This window comes from Notothenia rossii, assembly GCF_949606895.1.
Source record: "Notothenia rossii genome assembly, chromosome: 7".
Taxonomy (NCBI): domain Eukaryota; kingdom Metazoa; phylum Chordata; class Actinopteri; order Perciformes; family Nototheniidae; genus Notothenia; species Notothenia rossii.
Window position 1 is genome coordinate 53,085,521 of NC_136905.1, and position 21,416 is coordinate 53,106,936.

General features: G+C 39.1%; 2 protein-coding genes and 1 long non-coding RNA gene across 5 annotated transcripts; 2 read left to right on the plus strand and 1 right to left on the minus strand.

Moving 5' to 3' along the window:
- Positions 1-399: 399 nt before the first annotated feature.
- LOC307045801 lies at positions 400-1,056 on the plus strand. The gene is made up of 3 exons (XR_013809999.1): positions 400-437; positions 533-642; positions 915-1,056. It is a non-coding gene; the product is annotated as an uncharacterized lncRNA (long non-coding RNA).
- A 726-nt stretch (positions 1,057-1,782) lies between these two features.
- On the plus strand, positions 1,783-11,746 carry LOC307045796 (uncharacterized protein). The gene is made up of 3 exons (XM_079691757.1): positions 1,783-1,866; positions 2,114-2,289; positions 11,390-11,746. The coding sequence occupies exons 1-3, from the start codon at positions 1,847-1,849 to the stop codon at positions 11,599-11,601; spliced, it is 408 nt and encodes a 135-aa protein (XP_079547883.1). The 5' UTR covers positions 1,783-1,846; the 3' UTR covers positions 11,602-11,746.
- Positions 11,747-15,351: 3,605 nt separating this feature from the next.
- LOC307045786 (uncharacterized protein) lies at positions 15,352-20,111 on the minus strand. 3 transcript variants are annotated; one of them, XM_079691737.1, is made up of 6 exons: positions 19,894-20,111; positions 19,369-19,543; positions 17,599-18,090; positions 16,917-16,981; positions 16,602-16,644; positions 15,352-15,483 (listed from the first exon to the last, which is right to left on the minus strand). In XM_079691737.1, the coding sequence occupies exons 1-6, from the start codon at positions 20,104-20,106 to the stop codon at positions 15,380-15,382; spliced, it is 1,092 nt and encodes a 363-aa protein (XP_079547863.1). In that variant the 5' UTR covers positions 20,107-20,111; the 3' UTR covers positions 15,352-15,379. The 3 variants fall into 3 exon arrangements, with proteins under 3 accessions (XP_079547863.1, XP_079547865.1, XP_079547864.1); XM_079691739.1 differs by lacking the exon at positions 16,917-16,981 and having other exon boundaries at positions 17,705-18,090; positions 19,894-20,107; XM_079691738.1 differs by lacking the exon at positions 16,917-16,981 and having other exon boundaries at positions 17,675-18,090; positions 19,894-20,107.
- Between the last annotated feature and the right edge of the window lie 1,305 nt (positions 20,112-21,416).

Here is a 21,416-nt window from a genome sequence, read left to right on the forward strand (position 1 = left end):
AATTACTAATACACTTTTTTAAAATCAATATACAGACAGGTGGTATCTGTGCTGATACATTTCAGCGAAGCTTCTTCGAGTTTTGCTTCTGTCAGTACAAACAAGAGGATATGTGCCAGGTCCATCACTTTGTTTGTCCAGCATGTTCTCCAGACATGTTGGCTGTTTGCTGTGATGGAAACCACAAGCATTACCGCTTTTCCAAGTCAAAAGGGTAGGTATAGGTATTAATGAAAATGATAAAGAACACACCGCTAATACAAATAGTAGCCCTTGGGGTTGTCTTTGAGTAGCCATAACAGACATTAAAACAAATCATAGTAATGTAGTGCTTTGTGATTTTTATTATTGACTTGTATGTCTATGAGGGCTTGTTCCTGGCAAAGGACGAGGAAGTCGCAAAATTTGTTGACCTTGTCAGAGGCAACATGAAAAGTGTACGTTTTTTTTCTTATTATGATAGTTGCAGTTACACCTGTGGTGTTCTTTTTTGTATATGTCAAAACTTGTGTGTAATAAACTGACTTTATAGGGAAATGACAGTGCCGTCTGTAGTACTGCCAAATTCACCGCTGGCAGAGAGATGTCAAAAAAGTCTGGTGCCCAGATAGACGAGGAGGGCATTCAAGTGGCAGTTTGCAGGTATGTATTTGTAAGTGTGTCTTTGTGTGTATATGTGTTTGGTTCTTGAGTCTGGTCTCATTATTTCAGTTTTAATAGCAATCCAAGTCTAAGTCTTTGTAAGAATTGGAAGCATTAAACACTTTTGATTGTGGAGCGGAATTGATCCATCATTTGTAACATCCAAGTGATATTTGTTGTTATAGCCACCTAGATGACAGAGATGAGTGCTTAAGCCAGGCCTTGCTGTGTCAGTTTATTATTAACAACTAGATTTTCTTCTGATTAATCAGACATGGGTTTCTCTTACGAGGACTGAACCACTTCCGTGGAGAAATATACGCGTACCCAATGTTTCTCCAAAAAGAGATGTCCAAGAAGGCAAATGTTGACTTCTTCTGTATGGATGTAACATGCAGGTAATCCTCACTGTCATATTGCACATCCACAACAATGTTTCAAATGGCCCATGCCTCAGCAGTCATTTTAGATGATATTGATATTGTCACAAAATGCTGCTCCTGCTTCTTAGGTGCTGGCCATACCTTGCGAATGTTTCAACTGTTCTTCTGAAGGTCTTGTACTGAAAACTGGTGTTCTTTGCATTATGGTGTTGCATGGTGCTTTTGCTCTGACATTTTCTTTTTTTGGTAAAGATCACAGAGAGGGCAAAGGTGGAAGCTGCCAGCTTCAGCGACTTCAAAAAGGAGCACAACCTTGATCAGGAGACCATACAGCAGCGGTCACAGGTAAGACATACCACAGGTTTTCCATATATACATCTGTTAATTACTGTAAGTTTAGACACACAATATAAGTTGGCCATATGTTGAAACTGAGACTGTCACTGATTGTTTCTCTTCGCCAATTGTTTTTTCGCAACTATTTAGAGTCTAAGCCCCAGGATGTACTGAAGGACTGAGGGTGGATATTGAGAACATCACCGTCACTCTTTTGCGCAGGAAGCAAGATCTGTATCGTCAGCATGGTTTGTTTTCAAACGTAGTTATTGAAATTACACTTCAAAAACATTCTGGCACCATGACACAGTTTTGTTTCCGTTTCACTTTGCAGACAGCAGCCAGGCAAGGCAAAGAAATAGGAAGAAAATGAGAGAGCTGAAGAAGAAGCTTCGTGAAAAAGTTGTGCAATACAACTCAGGAGTGCAGGAAGAACAGATCGACGAGGAGTTGGCTTGCAGTCTGACAGAGGGCTACATCTTACCATGGGAGAGGCATGGAAATGGTAGGATAATTGCTAGTTTGGCTTGTTGTTTTGTTAGTCTATACCAAAATATGACAGTTTATCGTGGGGCAGAAAAGGCAATGGTGATACCTGCAAATATATAATATTTGTTATTAGTTTATATTATAGAGAACCAATGCTATCGCTACAAAGATTCGTGTCTCAGAAATGAAAATCATTCTGTAATAATATAATTTATGAATAAATATTCCTTGTCCACTACTCCATTCCTTTCCTCAACCTAAAGGCAACACCTCAGGTTGAAGAGGTCTGTCTTTGACCAGGTAATGCTGGTCAGACGTTTGGAGGAGGAGCAGAGCATCCTGGTGAAAGAGATGTCGCAGCACATCATGTTCCTTCTGAAGGAAGTGCAAGAAGTGGAAGCACTCAGAGGACAGACTTTGGAGGGCATCAAAACCAGCAGTATGTCTGAGATCTTAACATTTGAATATTTTCATCACCTCTTCAACACATTGCATGTCTTACATAAGTAGAACACATCTGTTACTGTGTCGGGCCGAAGTGAAATAGTAAATTACTGAAACTATTCATTATCAAGATCATAATCGATTATTTTCTGTCTATTGACTAATTGTTAAGCACTATATAAACATTGAAGGATTATTTTAATTATTTGAAGTATTAAAGTAACGTGTTATGGCAGGAAAGTTAAATCTGGTATATTCATTTTAATGTCACCTTATATATATTCATGTGTGTTAAATTTGAAGGGACAAAGTATATTTTCCCTCCCCAATATATTGAGGTGAAGTCTTTGTGTTTAGAGAGGGATGGGAGCAGGGGACATCCTAATTTGGGGATAGCTCCAAGACTCTGGAATGTTTCCCTCATAAAAGAAGAGGGTGCGTTACACATGCTTAGGGCAAATGTGTGTGTTTTCATTGCAGTAAATATATGTGCTGCATGATTACTGTTCAACTATACCTCTGTTTTTATTCTTTCATGTGTGGGTACTAAATGGCTACAAATATTGTGGAGAAATTAGCTTAAACATGTTTTATTACTCTATATGAAATGGAAGCAGCTTTTATGACAGGGACGAGAGAGCTGGGAGAGGGAACATTCTTCTTGAGATTTTCAGCATGTCAATTATCAGGGAAATCTACTTGTTTTAAATAGATGTGTGTGGTTAATTACTTTGTATTAATAATAACGGTATGTGTAAAGGAAGCTGGAAATATGCAATGTGAAACCTTTTATTTGAAGTAGAGATGTGAACAATAGCTCAAATGGCTGGAAAGACAGGACAGATGAGTGTGTTCTCTATATTGGGCCTGTGTGAGGTTTGTCTATTTGAAAAGCATCTCTAATACTGCTTAAGAGCATAGGTAATGTGTTCCTCGTTATTATTGATATGAAAGTGATTTACATGTATTACGTATATTTAGCCAACTATAACAACTATATCTTAAAACATACTTTTAACTTGTGTGTGGTAACCTGAGGGGGGAAGATGGACTCAGGGACAAAGGGCCATAGAGGAGATGTGTGTGTGCTGGCTGCAAGATGTGAAATAAGATAAGGAAACTTGTTGTTTAGAGCAGGTTCGTACCAAACACCAAAAGGTGTCTGGTCTTCGTCAAACTGAAAGAAACTTTTGGTTTCCGGGTTTCTTCTGCTGTGTCGCACTTATTGGGTGCGACAGGCCATGTGTTGGTCTCTCCCAATAAGATGACCTCTGGGGGAAAGCACGCACACACCTCCTCCTGTGTTTTAGTATGAAAGCCTGTGTTTTCCTTTGGTTCGCGCTCTTGTTTTTGACTGGCCGTTCCTGAGACCTGTCTCACACGTGGTAGAACCTGAGCCCGGAGTACTCTGCAGAGTGCTTCGTGATTCGATTATGTATTTGTATTGTTACTTTGTATCATTAAAACAAGATTATTGTTTCACTTGCATTCTGGTGTTTCTTAATCCCTTCCTTTTTACGAATTTACCCAGCTTATCAAACGACACGCGGAGACGAGGTTGGTTTTAAACATCCTCCAAATCTCCAACAAGTGGTGACCCGACGTGTCTGAGTGGGGTGTTTTCGGGGAAGAGACCACCAGCGGCAAGCGGACGGAATAGTCCAGGGCTAAACATCTCGGCCTCTTATGACAACTAAAAACAGAGCTCTGTACAATAGGCTACCAGGTGAGAAGACACGATTTAATTCGAAACCTGTGATTTGACCATATTCCAAATTTTAGGGTTGTCAGACGAAGTTTACAGTGTTTTTATAGTAACAATACAAATACGTGTTTTAGTTGGAAAGTAGGATATTGAGTTCCTGCAGCTGGAAGGGTATTGGAGTCCCTGGCTTGAAAAGTGGAGGTAGAGAGTCCCCACAGTTAGACTGTCTAAGAGTAGTCAAATGGTAGTATTAAGTCTCCATATAAGACTGACTCAAAATAACAAATCCACAGCTCGACGGGGCTGGAGATGAGTTATTTATGTTATATGTGATCCAAAGGAGAGTAACGCAAACTTCAGAAAGTCATTCTGAAGTGACCGGGCCTCACTATATCCTTTGGTGTGTTGGGGTTGAATCTATAAAGCCAAACGTCACGATAAAGAGTTCTGTAAGCCTGGGTTACGACTCCATGTCAGCGTCACATCGTTGAAAGACGGTGTTGAAGCGCGCTGAGAGGCTTGCTAAACTTGTTGAAATAAACATCGGACAATAAAAGCTGGACAGACAGTAAGGAGGATATATTTCTTGTGAATAAATAGAATATATTATTGAACATGAAACAGCCTAAGTCAGATGAATAGATACGAAGTCATAATGAAAGGAGAATTTCAATGAGAGGAGCGTGAGTTAAGAGCTTACGAGGACAGTGGGTTCAAGCAGAAAAATTGAATAAAAGGATAGCAGAAGTGTTAATTGTTGAAAGAAGCCCCCCTTTTCCTAAGGAGACTGAGAGCTACAGCAGGGGAGAGAGAAGGGGGTGTCAGTATTTGTCTGTGAGAGTTCCCCCCCCTTTTTCCTCTCGAGAGCAGCAGCGGCCCGGAGGGTGTCTGCTTGCTTTTTTCTCTAGTGATCTGAAGTTGGAGTGAAATACATAGAAAATTAACAGATCAATGTGTGATTTGAAGTGGTAGACATATTGAAATAAATAAGGAACAATGATTTGCTGCTATTTAAATATAGTCTTTGAGAACTGATTGATACCGTTGCATTGCGTTGTGAATTTCATGGTATTTGTCATTAACTAAGGATTGTACTTAATTATATTCCAAGGGGGAAATTATATTAAATACAGGAACAAAAGAGTAGAAAGTAAAGAGAAGGTTTTTGTAAGTTTGTCAGAGGGAATCTGTTAATGTTTAAGCATGACAGAGGTCCTGCACGAGGTTTTACTCCAGCCATCTCACACGGTTACACAAAGGGGTGATTTATGAGAAACTTGTGGTCAGGAGAAATTAGATGTTTTGGAGAGTAGACAGAGAGAGAGAGAAAAGTAAGGTTGTTTCTAAAATATAGAGAGTACAAGTTATATAAAGTTAACTACTATTCGGGAGAATGTCATATTGTTGAATGAGTAACCTAAAATAAGGGAAGATGGTGAAATAGTTTGATTAAGGATACAACCGGTAACTACTGATTAAATACACAGTGATGGTGTACATGAACATTGAGAGTAGATTAAGTTGTTTTGTTCTTCATGCTTTTCACCAGAAGTCATTTGAATTGTTATTATTTTTAAGTAGTGTTGTTTTGTGTTATATTTCTAAACTATAATGTACCCACATGCATGTGGTTTCTTTGTCCCAGTTCATTTTAAAGTCAGCCGCCTCATGGCTAAATCTATTTGACCCCATGAGGTCAAGAGTCATTCTGTTAGACCACCATCTTGTGAAAGACAAATAATTGTTCTTTAGTCACATTTTGAATTAGAAAATAGTTCATTTTGCTAGATCAATTTATCTATAAATGTTGTAGTGGGAGTTTTGTCTTTGCTAAAAATTTTAGGAACGACAACACCAGGAGATGAGTAAACTCAAGAATCCGTGGAGTGTAAATACATTGAGAAAAACACATTTTTATACTCTAACTGTTTGCACATCATAGACAAGGAATTTACACAATATAAATAAATATTCACCAAAAGTAATAAGTAAAATGGAAAGTAGACATAGGCCTACACTTGAGTCAAATTATATTACTGTGATCTGATCAGTGTGCTCTGCAGGTTTACTATTGTTCTAAGTAACAGTGGGATTTAAAATATTGGAGAAAGTATGGAGATGTTCTTTCGTAGTGTGTGAAATATGTGATGCTTGAAACAGGTATTTCAATTTATGGAAGAAAATGGTTTCCTGAAAGAGTCAGGTTGGGTAGATATGTAACAATGGATGAAACAATTTATAGAGGGAGTTTTTGTAATATCATTAGTAGACATTAATGGTGTTGTTTAGATGGCATTTAGCAACTAAGACAGATAGTATGATTAGAAAGAGACAGAGTGGAAAGGGTTGGATTGATTTAATCTCAGTGTGCTAGATTTCTTATGGATAATGCGTCCCGGGACCTGGACTCCCCCTCTGAGTTAGAAAGGCTACGACCCCGTCCCTCCAAGCAGACAAAAGACCTAACCCAACAGGAGGCTCCTCCTTCTCCATCAAACAGACAGAGAACCAGAGCTGAACCGTCTCTACCTGAGGCATCCAGAACCAAACCGCTTGCTGACATACAGGAATACTCTCATCAGTCCCTCAGACAGGGCATGAAGCTGAGCCACGAGATTTGGCACAGGAGCAGAGTGGGGGACATGAGAGCAGAATCCGCCCTCCATAAAGCAGCAGAGAGACTGTAAAGGAGGAGATGAAATGCAAAGCAGTGCAAGAACAGTGGCATGATGTGGGCTGCAGATGTGACTGGGCCAAAGGCTGCCTAAAAGAGTTACAGCGGATGGATTCAAGAGCTGATGGACTGAAGAGAAGACAGAATCAGAGGAGTTGGCATGGTCGATTAGAAGTGAGGAGGTCGGGGTCACGGCTTGAGACAACCAGGGGAGGAGAAAAGGAGAACGGGAATGAGTGAGTTTACACATAAACACACTTATTCACAAAACGCACATAGAAGACACCACATTTAAAGAACTTGAATTGACTTGATAAATAAGTAAAGATAAAACGAGGTATTAACCATGAATTAATCTATTGGTAAATTCAAAATAGCAGTAAAGAGGAAACTATTAAAGTAAAATGAGAAAATCATCCTAAAAACACACTAAGGGTTAAAGGGGGAGACATGAGGGAAGTATGCACTACACTTTAAGCAGGGGGTGTTTTGGGGTAGCACAGTGTAGAACCATATTCTTCAATCTTTCCATCATATTAATTAATTATTCTACAAGAGATTTTTATTCATGTGTGAATAAAGTAGTGATCTCATTTGTGACAATATTGATTTCACCATTGTGGCATAGTTATTACCATAGGAGGGCTTTAGGATGGAAACTGTTTTTAATCCTTGATAAAGTAAAGGGTGATGGTTGCATGTTCGGACACCCAAGGTTCCACACACTGCTAAAGAGTTTAACATTGTTTTTAAGTAGACCAGAATTGAAGATAAATGAGTATAATGAGCTATCAAATGCAGAGCTACACAGATCCTAGTAATGTTTTGACTTAAGATAATAGTTATGTACACAAGTTTCTGAATTAGATTTATTAGACATTTTAATACTACTTAGGTGTAAATAAATTGCAGTAGTAGTAGTACTATTATGAAGTGAGTTTTGTACCAAGTTGCAGGAAAATGTGGGAAGCAGCCGTCCCGATGACAAGTTAGAGATATCTGACTTAAAGTGGTAATCGTGAATTGATAATGATGGCGCTCCATATAGGACTGATTTTTGTAGACAGAGGATACTGGCCTTTGCTGAAATATCAAAGTCTCTGCAGAGCACGACACATGGCCAATAAAACTGAGACCAAATGACCTTTGACCCTGACTGACAGGGTGACTTGAGAAAAGCCCTATCAATGACAGACTCTAGGGCTGACCAAACTTGACTTTACAACCTGACAGTGTGAGTGTGAATGAATTTCTGCATGTGATCAGTGCAACTGCATGATTCTAAAACAATGACTAACCGAGCATGTTTTTAGACTAACACATTATTTTGGAGCTCCATGGGAAACACAGGTTTCCTACAATTCCACACATTTGGAAAACCGCACATGTGACCCGTTTCTAATTCCCACAGGAGTTGGCGGTTTGCAAATGTAAAACTCAAACTAAAATCTAAAGATTCTGTTTCTTTAAGGACTGCCAGCTGGAAATAAACACTTATTTTCCCTGGAGTGTTTACTGTGACAAATAATGGATGTACTTTTGTGAATAATGTTTGGTATTTTCTTGTAACCACTGGTTACCTGAAGGTTTTCTTCCCATACAGGATTTTGTTACACATGTGTACATGTGTAAAAAGGGGGAGTGTGGGATTTTTTCATTTAGGGACTGGAAGAAACCTGCCGCCCCAACTCAGATGTTCAATCTGACCATTGATTGACAGTTTTAGATTTAACCTGCTCCATATCTGGGGATAAAATACTGTTTGATTAATGTTGACATGTTTCTAATATTGATTGAGTTATAACAGGTAACACAGATGCAGAATCAGTGGCCAAGGGGCTACTGAGAGAGGTAATTCCAGAATGAGAATGAGAAGGTGAACTGTGATAATGAAAACAATTTTGTAATATTTCAACAGGTATTAAAGTAACTGAGGTTTGAAATGTAGAAACAACATATTACAGCTAAGTTAAAACATATTAATGTAATGAGATAGAATTTAATTTAGACAACATCTTGTAACTAGCCTGGTAAAGAAGTAAAAGCCATAGACTTTATTGAGGTAACATTAGGGGGATACATTTAATTTAAATTCATAATAGAAAGACATTTGATGACAGTATGTTGGATTTCTGTATTCATTTTTCAGCTTGATAATATCTAAGCAGTGACAGGTAGAAGCAGTATCACCAGGAAATTATTCACTTTGTCAGTATCATGATTTTAGTTGTTTTTAACCATAACATTAGTGTGTTCCATTACCAGAGACATTAGCAGTTCATATTATATTTAGATTTTAAATAGGATCTCAAGGATTTCATTTATAATAACACAGATGCTTGTCAGGAATTCAGAGCTATTGAGATATTTAGTTCACCTGAAGATGTTGGGGTTTATTTTGTTGACACAGGCCAAGTATTAGAATTCTGAAGCGGCCTACCAGTGGTGGGTCAAACACCTGAGGGCCCAGAAGCCCTGAGAGAGACTTGAGGGGTGGGTATCAGATTTCTCCACACAGGTTGCTGACGCCAAAAGGGGGACCCGAGGAGCAGGAGGCCGACACAGCGGAGTTCGTCAGGCCTACGTGACTCAACCCCAGGTTCTCCGGCCTCTACAGAGTGACCCAGAGGACATCTCATGCCGTCCGCCGAGGAGCAAAGGGGGACATCTGGTACCACTGGAGCCAGTGTGCAGCGGGGAAATCACCTGGAAGGACCCTCGACGACATCCGGACGGACCTGGCTATCATCAACGCGGACATCCCTACAGCAGACGACTTGGAAGCTGGCGTCAGCGGGCTGGGGGACTTCTCGAGGCAGCAGAGGAGTCTACTTCTCTCTGATCAGATTCATCAGTTCCACCTTTGAAGGAAAGGCCGCATCTCCCCCTCCCTATCAACTGCCCTTGTTGGCGTTTTCCGCTGAGGGGTGGGGGGGGGGGCCTGAGGATTCAACAACACGCAAGGATGCTGCTTTCTGGCACTCAGGCTCTCACTCTGATAGTTCCTTCACTGACATGAAAAGTTGTGTTCTGTTCCCAAAGGTTTAATGAAGGGGGACAGACACAGTATCAAAGAATGACAGTAGTTTTGTTTCAAATGTCTTATGTGTGTTGGTCTCGTGAGGCGAGACCAAAAAGGGGGAATTGAAGTATTATTTGAATTATTTGAAGTATTAAAGTAACGTGTTATGGCAGGAAAGTTAAATCTGGTATATTCATTTTAATGTCACCTTATATATATTCATGTGTGTTACATTTGAAGGGACAAATTACATTTTTCCTCCCCAATATATTCAGGTGAAGTCTTTGTGTTTAGAGAGGGATGTGAGCAGGGGACATCCTAATTTGGGGATAGCTCCAAAACTCTGGAATGTTTCCCTCATAAAAGAAGAGGGTGCGTTACACATGCTTAGGGCAAATGTGTGTGTTTTCATTGCAGTAAATATATGTGCTGCGTGATTACTGTTCAACTATACCTCTGTTTTTATTCTTTCATGTGCGGGTACTAAATGGCTACAAACATTGTGGAGAAATTAGCTTAAACATGTTTTATTACTCTATATGAAATGGAAGCAGCTTTTATAACAGGGACGAGAGAGCTGGGGGAGACTTGAGATTTTCAGCATGTCAATTATCAGGGAAATCTACTTGTTTTAAATAGATGTGTGTGGTTAATTACTTTGTATTAATAATAACAGTATGTGTAAAGGAAGCTGGAAATATGCAATGTGAAACCTTTTATTTGAAGTAGAGATGTGAACAATAGCTCAAATGGCTGGAAAGACAACAGGACAGATGAGTGTGTTCTCTATATTGGGCCTGTGTGAAGTTTGTCTATTTGAAAAGCATCTCTAATACTGCTTAAGAGCATAGGTAATGTGTTCCTCGTTATTATTGATATGAAAGTGATTTACATGTATTACGTATATTTAGCCAACTATAACAACTATATCTTAAAACATACTTTTAACTTGTGTGTGGTAACCTGAGGGGGGAAGATGGACTCAGGGACAAAGGGCCATAGAAGAGATGTGTGTGTGCTGGCTGCAAGATGTGAAATAAGATAAGGAAACTTGTTGTTTAGAGCAGGTTCGTACCAGACACCAAAAGGTGTCTGGTCTTCGTCAAACTGAAAGAGACTTTTGGTTTCTGGGTTTCTTCTGCTGTGTCGCACTGATTGGGTGCGACAGGCCATGTGTTGGTCTCTCCCAATAAGATGACCTCTGGGGGAAAGCACGCACACACCTCCTCCTGTGTTTTAGTATGAAATCCTTTGTTTTCCTTTGGTTCGCGCTCTTGTTTTTGACTGGCCGTTCCTGAGACCTGTCTCACACGTGGTAGAACCTGAGCCCGGAGTACTCTGCAGAGTGCTTCGTGATTCCTTTGTATTTGTATTGTTACTTTGTATCATTAAAACAAGATTATTGTTTCACTTGCATTCTGGTGTTTCTTAATCCCTTCCTTTTTACGAATTTACCCATCTTATCAAACGACACGCGGAGACGAGGTTGGTTTTAAACATCCTCCAAATCTCCAACAACATTAATCAACATATCCCATTTGGCACCCAATATATAGTAACATCCTTCAGTTTAACATGGATTTACCTATTTTGTAGTGTTTTTACATATGCAGCATTGTACAATGCAAAGAGATTTGCAATTGTCATGGTTTGTTTACATTGAGCCCTTTTGCTGTGTGATTATTCCTCTACAGATTTCGGTGACCTGACAGAGGATGCTGCACATGGGCTCAAGAGTGTCCTCAGTCGGAGGTGGCACTTCCTCAAAAGCCAACACAAACAGGCTGTACATGCATACAGCGGTGTAGCCGCTTTGGAATGCCATGATCTTCAATTACAGCAGGACATTGAGGAGTCGGATGACAATGACTACACTAGCCCTGAGTCTGAGGAAGAAGACCTGTAAAGGTTTCTGCCTAGCAACACAGAGGCACTGGAGAGCTCTTTCACAAGCGACGTGTCACGTCCACACCCTGGTGCACGCCATAATAATGACAAAACACACTTAAAGCAATACAAAATAAAGACATTATAAAACACTATATATGAAACTATGCTCTTGTTTCGCCCGACTGAGTTCATAGTAATGTGTAAATGTGTTTACATTCTGTACTTCCGTTTATTTAAAGCGCTTTGACTTGCTGATGTGTATGAAAACAAATTGCCTTGCCTTTATATTAAACTGCATCTTATTACTCAAACAAGTGCTATACAATGGTTATTTTCTTGTCACTGCATTTTGTCATTCGTTGATTACGAACTATTAATGTGAATACATTGTAAATAGAGTTCATACATTAACATAATTATTTATTAGTAACGTGCATAATGCAGGGTAAATACCAACACATTCTCACTCCCAACTCGTACTTCTAATTTTGTATTCTTTTCTAAACCACACAGTGTTATTTACTCAACAATAACACACAATTATTCTTGTGTTTATTTGTTTGATTGTATAATGTCGGACTTTTGGAGTCCGTCAGGACCGAGGGTCGGAGCAGCTCATAGTAGTTGCTTTTGAGAATTTTACACCCGGAAGTAAGTATTCTCTCTTCTTTGCTTGACAAACCCATCCATGGACAAACCCTGTGATAGTCCTCAAGCTCTGTGATTGGATGTTGGAGTGGCAGTGCGCCGAGCGTCCAACATCACTTTGAAATGGAATGGAACCACGACACATGGTCCAAAACTGGAGTCGGACGGGTCCACCCCCTCCCCCACCCCGTCACCAGAACTACACATGCTGGCTATTGTGTGTTTGGGTTCCATGTTCCATGGCACGTCTCTACTGGGAATTTTAGTTTTAAAAGACGTTTTCGTATTTCCCATAATAAGAAGTTGCCAGTATTAAACTGTGTACACCCCTAGAGGTGTAGGGGATACGAAACACAGTGGTGTTATCACATTTAAAACATATAAATAAATGGGTGAAAATTGCTTGCGCCCATAATGGGCAGCATTAGTATACCCACATGACAGCTAAGGTCAGAAGAGCTTTATTTAACAGCTGGTCTTATGTTTGTGACCCCTGCTGTTGTCCATTTATAAGCCTTGAAACATGCACTTGTCAAGGTTCGGAGGCAAATTTTGCAAATATGGCAGTAGCCATCGATCATCTTAAGATAAGATATACTTTATTGATCCCAAGCGGGGCAATGTTTTCGTTACAGCAGCATGTGTGACAGTTGGAAATATGCAGTGGTGTTTATTTGGAAATCATTTAGTATAATCACACAAATTCTATGTTTTATATTTAATAATTCTCTGTTCCTCATTTATTGGATGTTCAATACCTGACAAGGTCAGAGATGAAAAAGGTCAGAGATTAAAATCTTGGGTCGCAGGTTCCTCAACAGTGCATTACAAGACATCTATCGATATTTCTGTACCTCCACCATTAAACTGTCATATTCTGCATATTTTTTATACTATCTAGATACATCTTATAAGAGTATAATACATATTTATAAAACGGACAAGTCAAATCAAGCAATCTGATTGGTTCTTAGCCGTGATATACTGAGCGTATACCATGGGTAGAATTGTAAGTTACTTTTCACAACAAGTCAGTATCCCTCCGCGTCTGAGAAAAACAGTATACCGTTGGGGTTGTCGACCCTCCGCTTCGCGTCGGGCCGAACCACGCCCCTTAGCTGTGATATAATGAGCATATACCACGGCCTGTCATGAGCTATTGCTTAAGTATAATATCAGTTAAAATAAGTGCTTCAACTTAGTTAACATTGCAGGAAAGTTGATTGTCAAGTTCCAAAACAAACTATGCAATATATTAGACGTTAAGTACTTTGCCAGACTCAATATTTGTCTGTAGATAGATACCCCCAAAGCCTTTTCTTATTTAAAAGAAGACCTTAACTTAAAGTATTCTTTAATGTTTAAATGAAGCCTATTTAGTTTGTCTGTTTTGCACATCATCCTATTAATATCTTTGGACGTCCTGCACTAAACTGTTTTATTGTGGAGATCACAACAGTATCTCCTTAATATTTTCATCTATATTTCTATGATTGACCTTCTACTTTCCCCCTATGTATGTACTCTTAATATTTTTATGTTTCATCAAATATAACATAATTCAACAAAAAAATGCAATAACGTGCTTTAACCACTAGGCGGTACGGGTTAAAAAAAACTCAACTTTAAAGTGTTAACAAGACAAATTATACTGCTGTTTCCAGTTTAGTTTATGATGGATGTATTTTGTTATCGACACATATATTGTTTTGATATTTGTGACACCAATCTTCGTAAAAAGTGTGTTTGGTATCTGAAATAAATTAGGGTTATGCAGGTAGCTGAGAGTGGACCGGCTCCGTTTCCACGGCAACGGTGGCTGAGGATCATGGGTAATCCGCTGTCCAAAAAGACCACAAAAAACCGAGTATAAAACCTTTAAAGCCCCTGTACTGGTATTTAGAAGTTATCTACTGGCACTTCAGCATAGCTTAGTTAACTGGGGAAAGAATAATAACACTAAATTCCTCCCATCAAGAGCTCCCCATCAAACACTGCATTGACTTTAAAATATTACTTTTCACTTTCAAAGCCCTCAACAACCTTGCCCCCACCCGTTGCCTCAGATGTTAGCAGAAGCTAACCTACTGCAGCCCATCAGGACAAAGCTCCGGACCTGGGGTGACAGGGCCTTCGCAGCAGCCCCGACTCTCTCTCCAGCCATGTCAGATCCACCAACACTCACATCATTCAAACAATCTCTCAAAACTCACCTTTTCACTCTTGCCTTCAACTCCTAATCAACTAACCCCTTTCCATTATTCCACCTAGCTTAGCACTTTCTACTTTTGTTATTTTTGTTTTACTTGCTTGTAAGCGCTTTGAGGACCAGAAGCGCTTTATAAATGTAATGTTTTATTAAATTAAAATAGCCTACAAACAGTGTATTCTCAAAGGATTGAAGCATTGGCAACTTATTTCTTGATGTTTTGTGCATTAAGCATTATGTTATTAATGTTTTCAATAATGTACTATCATCTCAAGGACCCCTTGTGTGCTGCTTCTGTGTATTTCAATCAGGAGAAACTTCATTTTGTTTAAAGAACATTTATTGACACATGCCATACGATAAATGTTAAGTTTTTTGCGATTAGACCCTGATCCTGAAATGGTATATCTAAAGGGGGAAATGGAGCCGTGAGCATATAGGGAACCCCCCCGGGGTCTAGCCACTGGTGATGATGCTGAAGATCTGGATTTGATGAGAAGATGGGATGAAGAGGGGATGTGATGAGGTCTTTGGATTAGCTCTCCTGGCAGTGGATGTGATGAGAGGAGGTGGATGGGGTGGAGGCGGGCGGCAGCATGACAACCTGAAATAACAGCTGACTGCCATTTTAAAGTTTGGCTGCAGCACGGTGATTGGCTGCTGGAGAATGAGGTGAAATGTAATATGTTAAAGACAACGCCTGTGATGAGCTGATTATATGCAGCTGCGGAGTGAATGTATATATATATATATATATATATATATATATATATATATATATACCCAGTCTTCCTGAAAGAACTTGCGCCGAGCTTCATTTTACATCAATATGCAATTCACCTGTGAAATTAATTGCCAGTGGCCATAAAACAATGCAACAATCCTTCAAGTCAAAAAAATGTTAAGTCTGTTGCAGTTGTTAAACTGTTGCACTTTATTAATTCCATACAAACACCAAACCATTTATTGTTTTGTTTGGCAATGGGATTTGCATGGGGTGGGAATCAGGCTGCTTGCCAGGATGGAGGCCAGGACATACCACTGAGAAAGAAATAAAATAAAGGGAGGGTGAAGAAGAATTAGTGAGCAGTAATACACATTCAATTGATTTTCATTAGGCTACTTTAAAATGTTTATACTGTTTTAGAAACGTTTGAAGACAAGTGCAGTGTTGTATGAAGTATTTGGTATTCCACTGTATGGATGCAGCGATTAACCAATGTCACTTTTAACAGTTCAGCTACACTGAGTGTTTTTGTTCTCACTCTCTAAACAACTACATTATGGTACGTTAAGGTTCATTACAGCAACTGTTGCTCATTGAAAAATATGGAAAACGGGTTAATCGTGTTAACAAAGGTAAACAGGCTCAGCAGCTGAAAATGCCAAAATGTTGTGGAAAAATCCTATAAAACCTCTGGATGGATGAATGTGTTCCTTATAAGAACACATTCATCCATCCTTAGTGTAATAATTGTAAAACCCAAAGGTGATGTTTCCTCAGACTATTATCATAGCATCAAAATGTAAAATCATTGCATCCCTAGAGCCTTACAGCACAACATTTCAAGTGAATAATAACTCCTCCAACAGGCACATTGTATTCCAAGATAAGGGATCAAATAGCATTTGATAGATAACAAACAGTCTATAGATCCCCTTGGGGAAATGATATCATGATGCGTTTGTTACGTTACAATTTGATCTGCCCAATAATAGGGTACTGATATATTACCCTTTGTTGTAGTTCACGGTCTCACCACTTGATTGTCACTGTTGTTGATTTGCACTATCTGTAGATGAATGTCGAATCATAATTCTTTGTCCTAGTTCCTTTACATTTCTGTTGTTGTTTGGTGATTATTTACTAATACTTGAGTAAGTGTGGACTTAACGCTAGAGTAGCTAACGTGAACCTGGTGTCTCTGTGGTGTAATCAAATATTGACACAGCTTTAATTAAATAAACTACCTAGTTTCAATTTATCGTTTAGTGTGGACTTTGCACATTTAAAATAACTTGTGTATAGCTGGTGTTACAGACAGCAGAACTTTTTGCATTTTTCTTTGGAAATGCCACCTAAGATAATGGCGTGCCAACAATTACCACAAATGTTAACAGCACAATAGATGTAATTGTACAAAAGACAATTAACATACCAAATGGTGCAGGGCTCCCAGTCATAAAGGTGCTCCGTCCCCCCTGTGGCAGGCAGACAAAGATATTGTACATCTGTATGCTCTTTGAACTTTGTACTTTCACAAGTACTCATGTATTGTTTGCATATATTAAAACATATAGTCGTGAAAAAAGAAGTCTGACCGACTAGAGGGATTTACAGGATGTTTACACAAATAGCTTAATATTGTGAATTGGACAACAGCATTCCTTCAAGGTAAGAAAAAGTAATTGCTATACAAATTCAGAAAGTTGTCCAACAGCAAACACTGTCATCAAGGTAATCATTATCCTACCTTCCGGTTCCTTGTCTTTATTATTTTGCGGACAGGGAACACCTCGAGATGGTTGTGAGAGCAATCTGTAATTGTATGGAATACATTATTACAAGGTAAAGTACGTTTTTGTATAGGGCTCAACTCAGAATGCACAAATATTTCCACTGTGTGACATAAGCACATTTAGTGTTTCCTACTGAGAAATCACAGAAGTTTAAGAGTCTACACATGCTTTTTTTTTAAATCTTAGCTTCTCTGCCATTCCTTCGGGATGTTGCTGTGTGTGCTAATCGACTTATTACATCTTACATAGCTTGCTACTGATTGGATATGTTTTAGTCTTATATTTATTACACTGGGACTTGGGCTCTGTAGCACTATATTACACTAAGCAAGGATGTGCAAGCTTTCTATTAAATTATAAACTATAGAAAGGTTTTAATGAATGTGACTTCAGCTTATCAGACAACATACATACAGGTTAGTCTGTTGTGTCTTTGTTTTAACTCCAAAATGTGCATGTGTGCAAATCATAAATATAGCATCCATGCATAACATTTGAAGACAAATATGAGTCCGGACTCAAATATGAGTCCGGCCTTTAATAAATCAATGTTTGGAACGTCTACAAAAATCGCAACATTAACTTACTGATGCTTATGTGGCATCTAAATGTGAGTAGAATATAAGCTAAACATACCTTTGATTGTTTTGGTTCTTTTACGTGGCTGCCGCATTGGTGGGATTTGGTGTGATGGTTCCAGCATAATTTGAACCTGGTTTGGTGGTGGGTGGGTGCTGGGAGCCTGGTTTGGTGGTGGGTGGGTGCTGGGAGCCTGGTGTGGTGGTGGGTGGGTGCTGGGAGCCTGGTGTTTAGGTGGGTGGGTGCTTGGAGCCTTGTGTGATGGTGGGTGGGTGCTTGGAGCCTGGTGTGGTGGTGGGTGGGTGCTTGGAGCCTGGTGTGGTGGTGGGTGGGTGCTTGGAGCCTGGTGTGGTGGTGGGTGGGTGCTTGGAGCCTGGTGTGGTGGTGGATCTGCTGTTTCCTGTGGTTGCTGTCTATGGGTGATGGGTGATGGATCACATGGCACCAAATTTAAGATGTAGCTTCCATCGGGCAGTTGGTTGGGTGGGTCTTGGGGTGGTGTTGGTGTGTCAGGGTTCTCCTCTTGCTCTGGGTTGAGTCTTGTCCAACCTACAAAGGGTTTGTAGTACAAATCTGTTTAAAAGCCCACATATTTATTTATTTATGTATTATGTATAATACCATAATGTTGCATTGGTTAGTTATCTGTTCATATATAATATATTTATACATATCCACATCTGTTTATACAAGATTTTCATTCATGCCTCCCCATATTAGTATTTCATTTTACTTTCTGTCTTATCTTATTCTATTTTATAAGTATATATTTGACTTATTCCTGCATGTTAGTTTTGCACCTACGTTGTTGGACTAGTTTCTTCTTGCACTATTTTATTTCTTCTTGTACTATTTGTATGCTGCATTGTTGGAGGAGCCTGGGAGTTAAGATTGTCATTTCCAACAACTACGCTGTAGCGGTGCATATGACAATAACACCTTTGAACATTGAATGTTTGAAAACAGGAACATGGAATACACACACATACATTATAAAATATGAAATTAGGCCAATGTGCAAAACATGCAAACAAAGGCAACCCTAATCAAGCTAAACTGTAAAAAAAAAGATTGATTGAGTATGATGTCGCCCACAGGTATCTGCTTGGCATCAGGGCAGAGGAGCCAGAGAAGCTGAGGGTTGTCCACAGAGCCACTGCTCAGCGCAATTTATTTGAAGAAGAAACACATTTTTTTTCTGACTGTGTTGCTGTGACTCTGATTGTGGTGGAGGATGTCCCAGAACACTTGTCCCCTCTTAATTCTTACATGCAGGGGGTCCTAGCAGTGCCAGTGGTCCACCATGCAGCATTACGAGTATCATACAGTAATTAAATGTTTACAGCAATCAAACTGATTGCTTCAATATTTGCAAAAGTCAATGGTATCCCCCACACTGGGTTATCATTGGAAAATGGAAGTTTGATAAGTGAACAAAATGTATTTATTTAAGTTTTGGCCTGCAATATAATTAGGACTCATAGGCTTTATTATATGTATAAGGATGCTTATAACATGTATTTCTACAATCTGGCTTCAATTCACCACCTCACCATCTGCATAGACAATTTCCCCTGTCATCATAATCTTCTGTAAATTAAAAAAAATACATAGATTACAACTTTTGCATGGGAAGTGGCATACACCTCTTTCAAGCCCTGTTTTGTGCATACATAATAGTTATAAATGAGACCCCAGCTCTTTAAAATTACTCTCTTTGTTGCTTTGAAATAAACAGGACAAATCAACACCACACATTGTATAACAGATAGTCAATATATGCATGAGTGACTCGTGCAGATGGTTATTAAATAAATGCAATCTCACCTGCAACCATCAGCTTGAAAATGGCCACATTGTCGAGGCATGTCTTGGCTGATGGGCTAAGCTGGGCATGCATGGGCATCAAAACCTTCATTTTAGATGTCCGTGGCACCCTCTTGGTAGGGGGATACGCCAGCAGCAGCAGGGGCTTCAAGCCAAGGGCATGCAACTTCTCCAGCTGGGAAAATAATTGTTGAGAGGTAGAGAGATCAATTAGATAAATACACAAAACTGTTGTTTACATTTGAATTGATCCTAATATCCTGGCATCATAATAAAAACAATGATTTGTTCATAATGTTTTGTTGGATACATTTGGGATTTTTAACTTATGAGACACTTTCTAAACTTCCTACACATAATAGTTAATTCTGTTTGAAAATCATTAATCATGAATTATATTCTCATTAATGATACAATTAATACTGTGGATGTGAAGCAATACCAGTTCATTTATAATCCTCTGTCAAAGTAATAAAACTACTTTTCACACTTTTGGTGAATGAGATAATTCTGTAAACTACATACCAGAAGGGCGGCGTCATCAAGAACGTGGGACTTGATTCTGTTTTTACTCATGGATGACAACCACTGCTTCTGCTGGCTTTGGAATTTGTCCATTTTCTTTTTGAGTCTCACATTGTTTGGCTGTGGATGTTCACATAGTGGGCAGATTTTATTTCCACAGTAAATATTTTCTCTACAGTTTGAGCAGGTCTTTTTTTGTGACCCTCCAGCCATTTGTAGGAGCGAAAGAGTGATTAAAAGAGAAAGTGAGAGAGTGATTGAAAGAGAAAGTGAGAGAGTGATTGAAAGAGAAAGTGAGAGAGAGTGATAGAAAGAGAGACAGTGAGAGAAAGAGTGGCTCTTAAAAGTGCCGTTGGTTTTATATGTGTGTGTGTGTGGATATGTGTGTGTTGGTGATAGTAAGCGTTGTAATGAAGCTTTAAAACAGGAAAAATAAATAGGATTATTTAGAATAACAGTAACATCTGTGCAATACTCTATGTAATAATGATTAATCTGTGCATTACTCTATATGCAATAATAATTAATCTGAGCATTACTCTGGCACACATTATGCATTTATACTGTGCATATCAGTGTTTCCCCTACCATTGTCTTGGAGGGGCGCAGCGCCCCGACAACGGAGCCCCGCGCTCCCCCTGAAATTCAAGGTGTTTAAAAACACTTTTTTATAAAAATACTTTAATTTATATATATATAATAATTATATATATATATATATATATATTTATATATAGCACCAAATTGTGCTATATCTACTGTCACTTTTCACATTGAACATGTGTTGTTTTATTAAATAAATTAAAAATTAAATGCTTTCATTTTAAGTTGTGAGTTTAGTGTTTTTTACCCTAAGAAACACTGATGCATTAATCAATAACAGTAATCCACAGCTCCTCCCTCCCCTCAGCCCCCCCCCCCCCCCCCCCCCCCTCAAAGCAGTAGACCTAGGGGAAACACTGCATATTGTTATATTATGCACATATTTTTACATACTTGTTTTTCTTATATTTTCTACTGTATATTTGAATTCTACAATGTAACAATCCCAATTTCCCCCTGAGATCAATTAAGTATTTCTGATTCAGAGTGGGACATTGGGTGGTCCCCACTGGCCAGTCAAATCCTCTGGAAAAACTCCAGTTCCACATTTTTGTTCCAACCCATCGCCGATGCCCTTTAGCCACTATTAAAACTCTGTGTTGAACACTGTCTTTACAACACATGTGCAAATACATGCATTTAAACATATTTTTATAGCACGCACCTCCACTATCCAACTGTGCCGGGGACAGCTAATGTCATGTAGCTGTATAAACTATAAATGCTATCCAGCTAAAAACTTTGACCGGAAGGCCGGAGGCCGCTAGTAGCTGGTAGCTGGACGTGGCCGCTACAGTAGGTTGCGCGTAGCCTATTGTAAAAGCTAAACACACTACAAAACTCAACCTTATATCCAGGAATGAAACGCTATAGAGCAGGGGTCGGCAACCTTTTTGATATGAAGTGCCATTTTAAAAAAA

Coding starts and splice junctions, on each gene's coding strand:
- LOC307045796 (XM_079691757.1), top strand. CDS start 1,847: ATGGGAGAGGCATGGAAATG. Junction 1,867..2,113: donor ATGGGAGAGGCATGGAAATG/GTAGGATAATTG, acceptor CTCAACCTAAAG/GCAACACCTCAGGTTGAAGA. Junction 2,290..11,389: donor GGAGGGCATCAAAACCAGCA/GTATGTCTGAGA, acceptor ATTCCTCTACAG/ATTTCGGTGACCTGACAGAG.
- LOC307045786 (XM_079691737.1), bottom strand. CDS start 20,106: ATGGCTGGAGGGTCACAAAAAAAGACCTGCTCAAACTGTAGAGAAAAT. Junction 16,982..17,598: donor AAGAACCAAAACAATCAAAG/GTATGTTTAGCT, acceptor ATACAATTACAG/ATTGCTCTCACAACCATCTC. Junction 15,484..16,601: donor TGGGAGCCCTGCACCATTTG/GTATGTTAATTG, acceptor TTTCTTTCTCAG/TGGTATGTCCTGGCCTCCAT.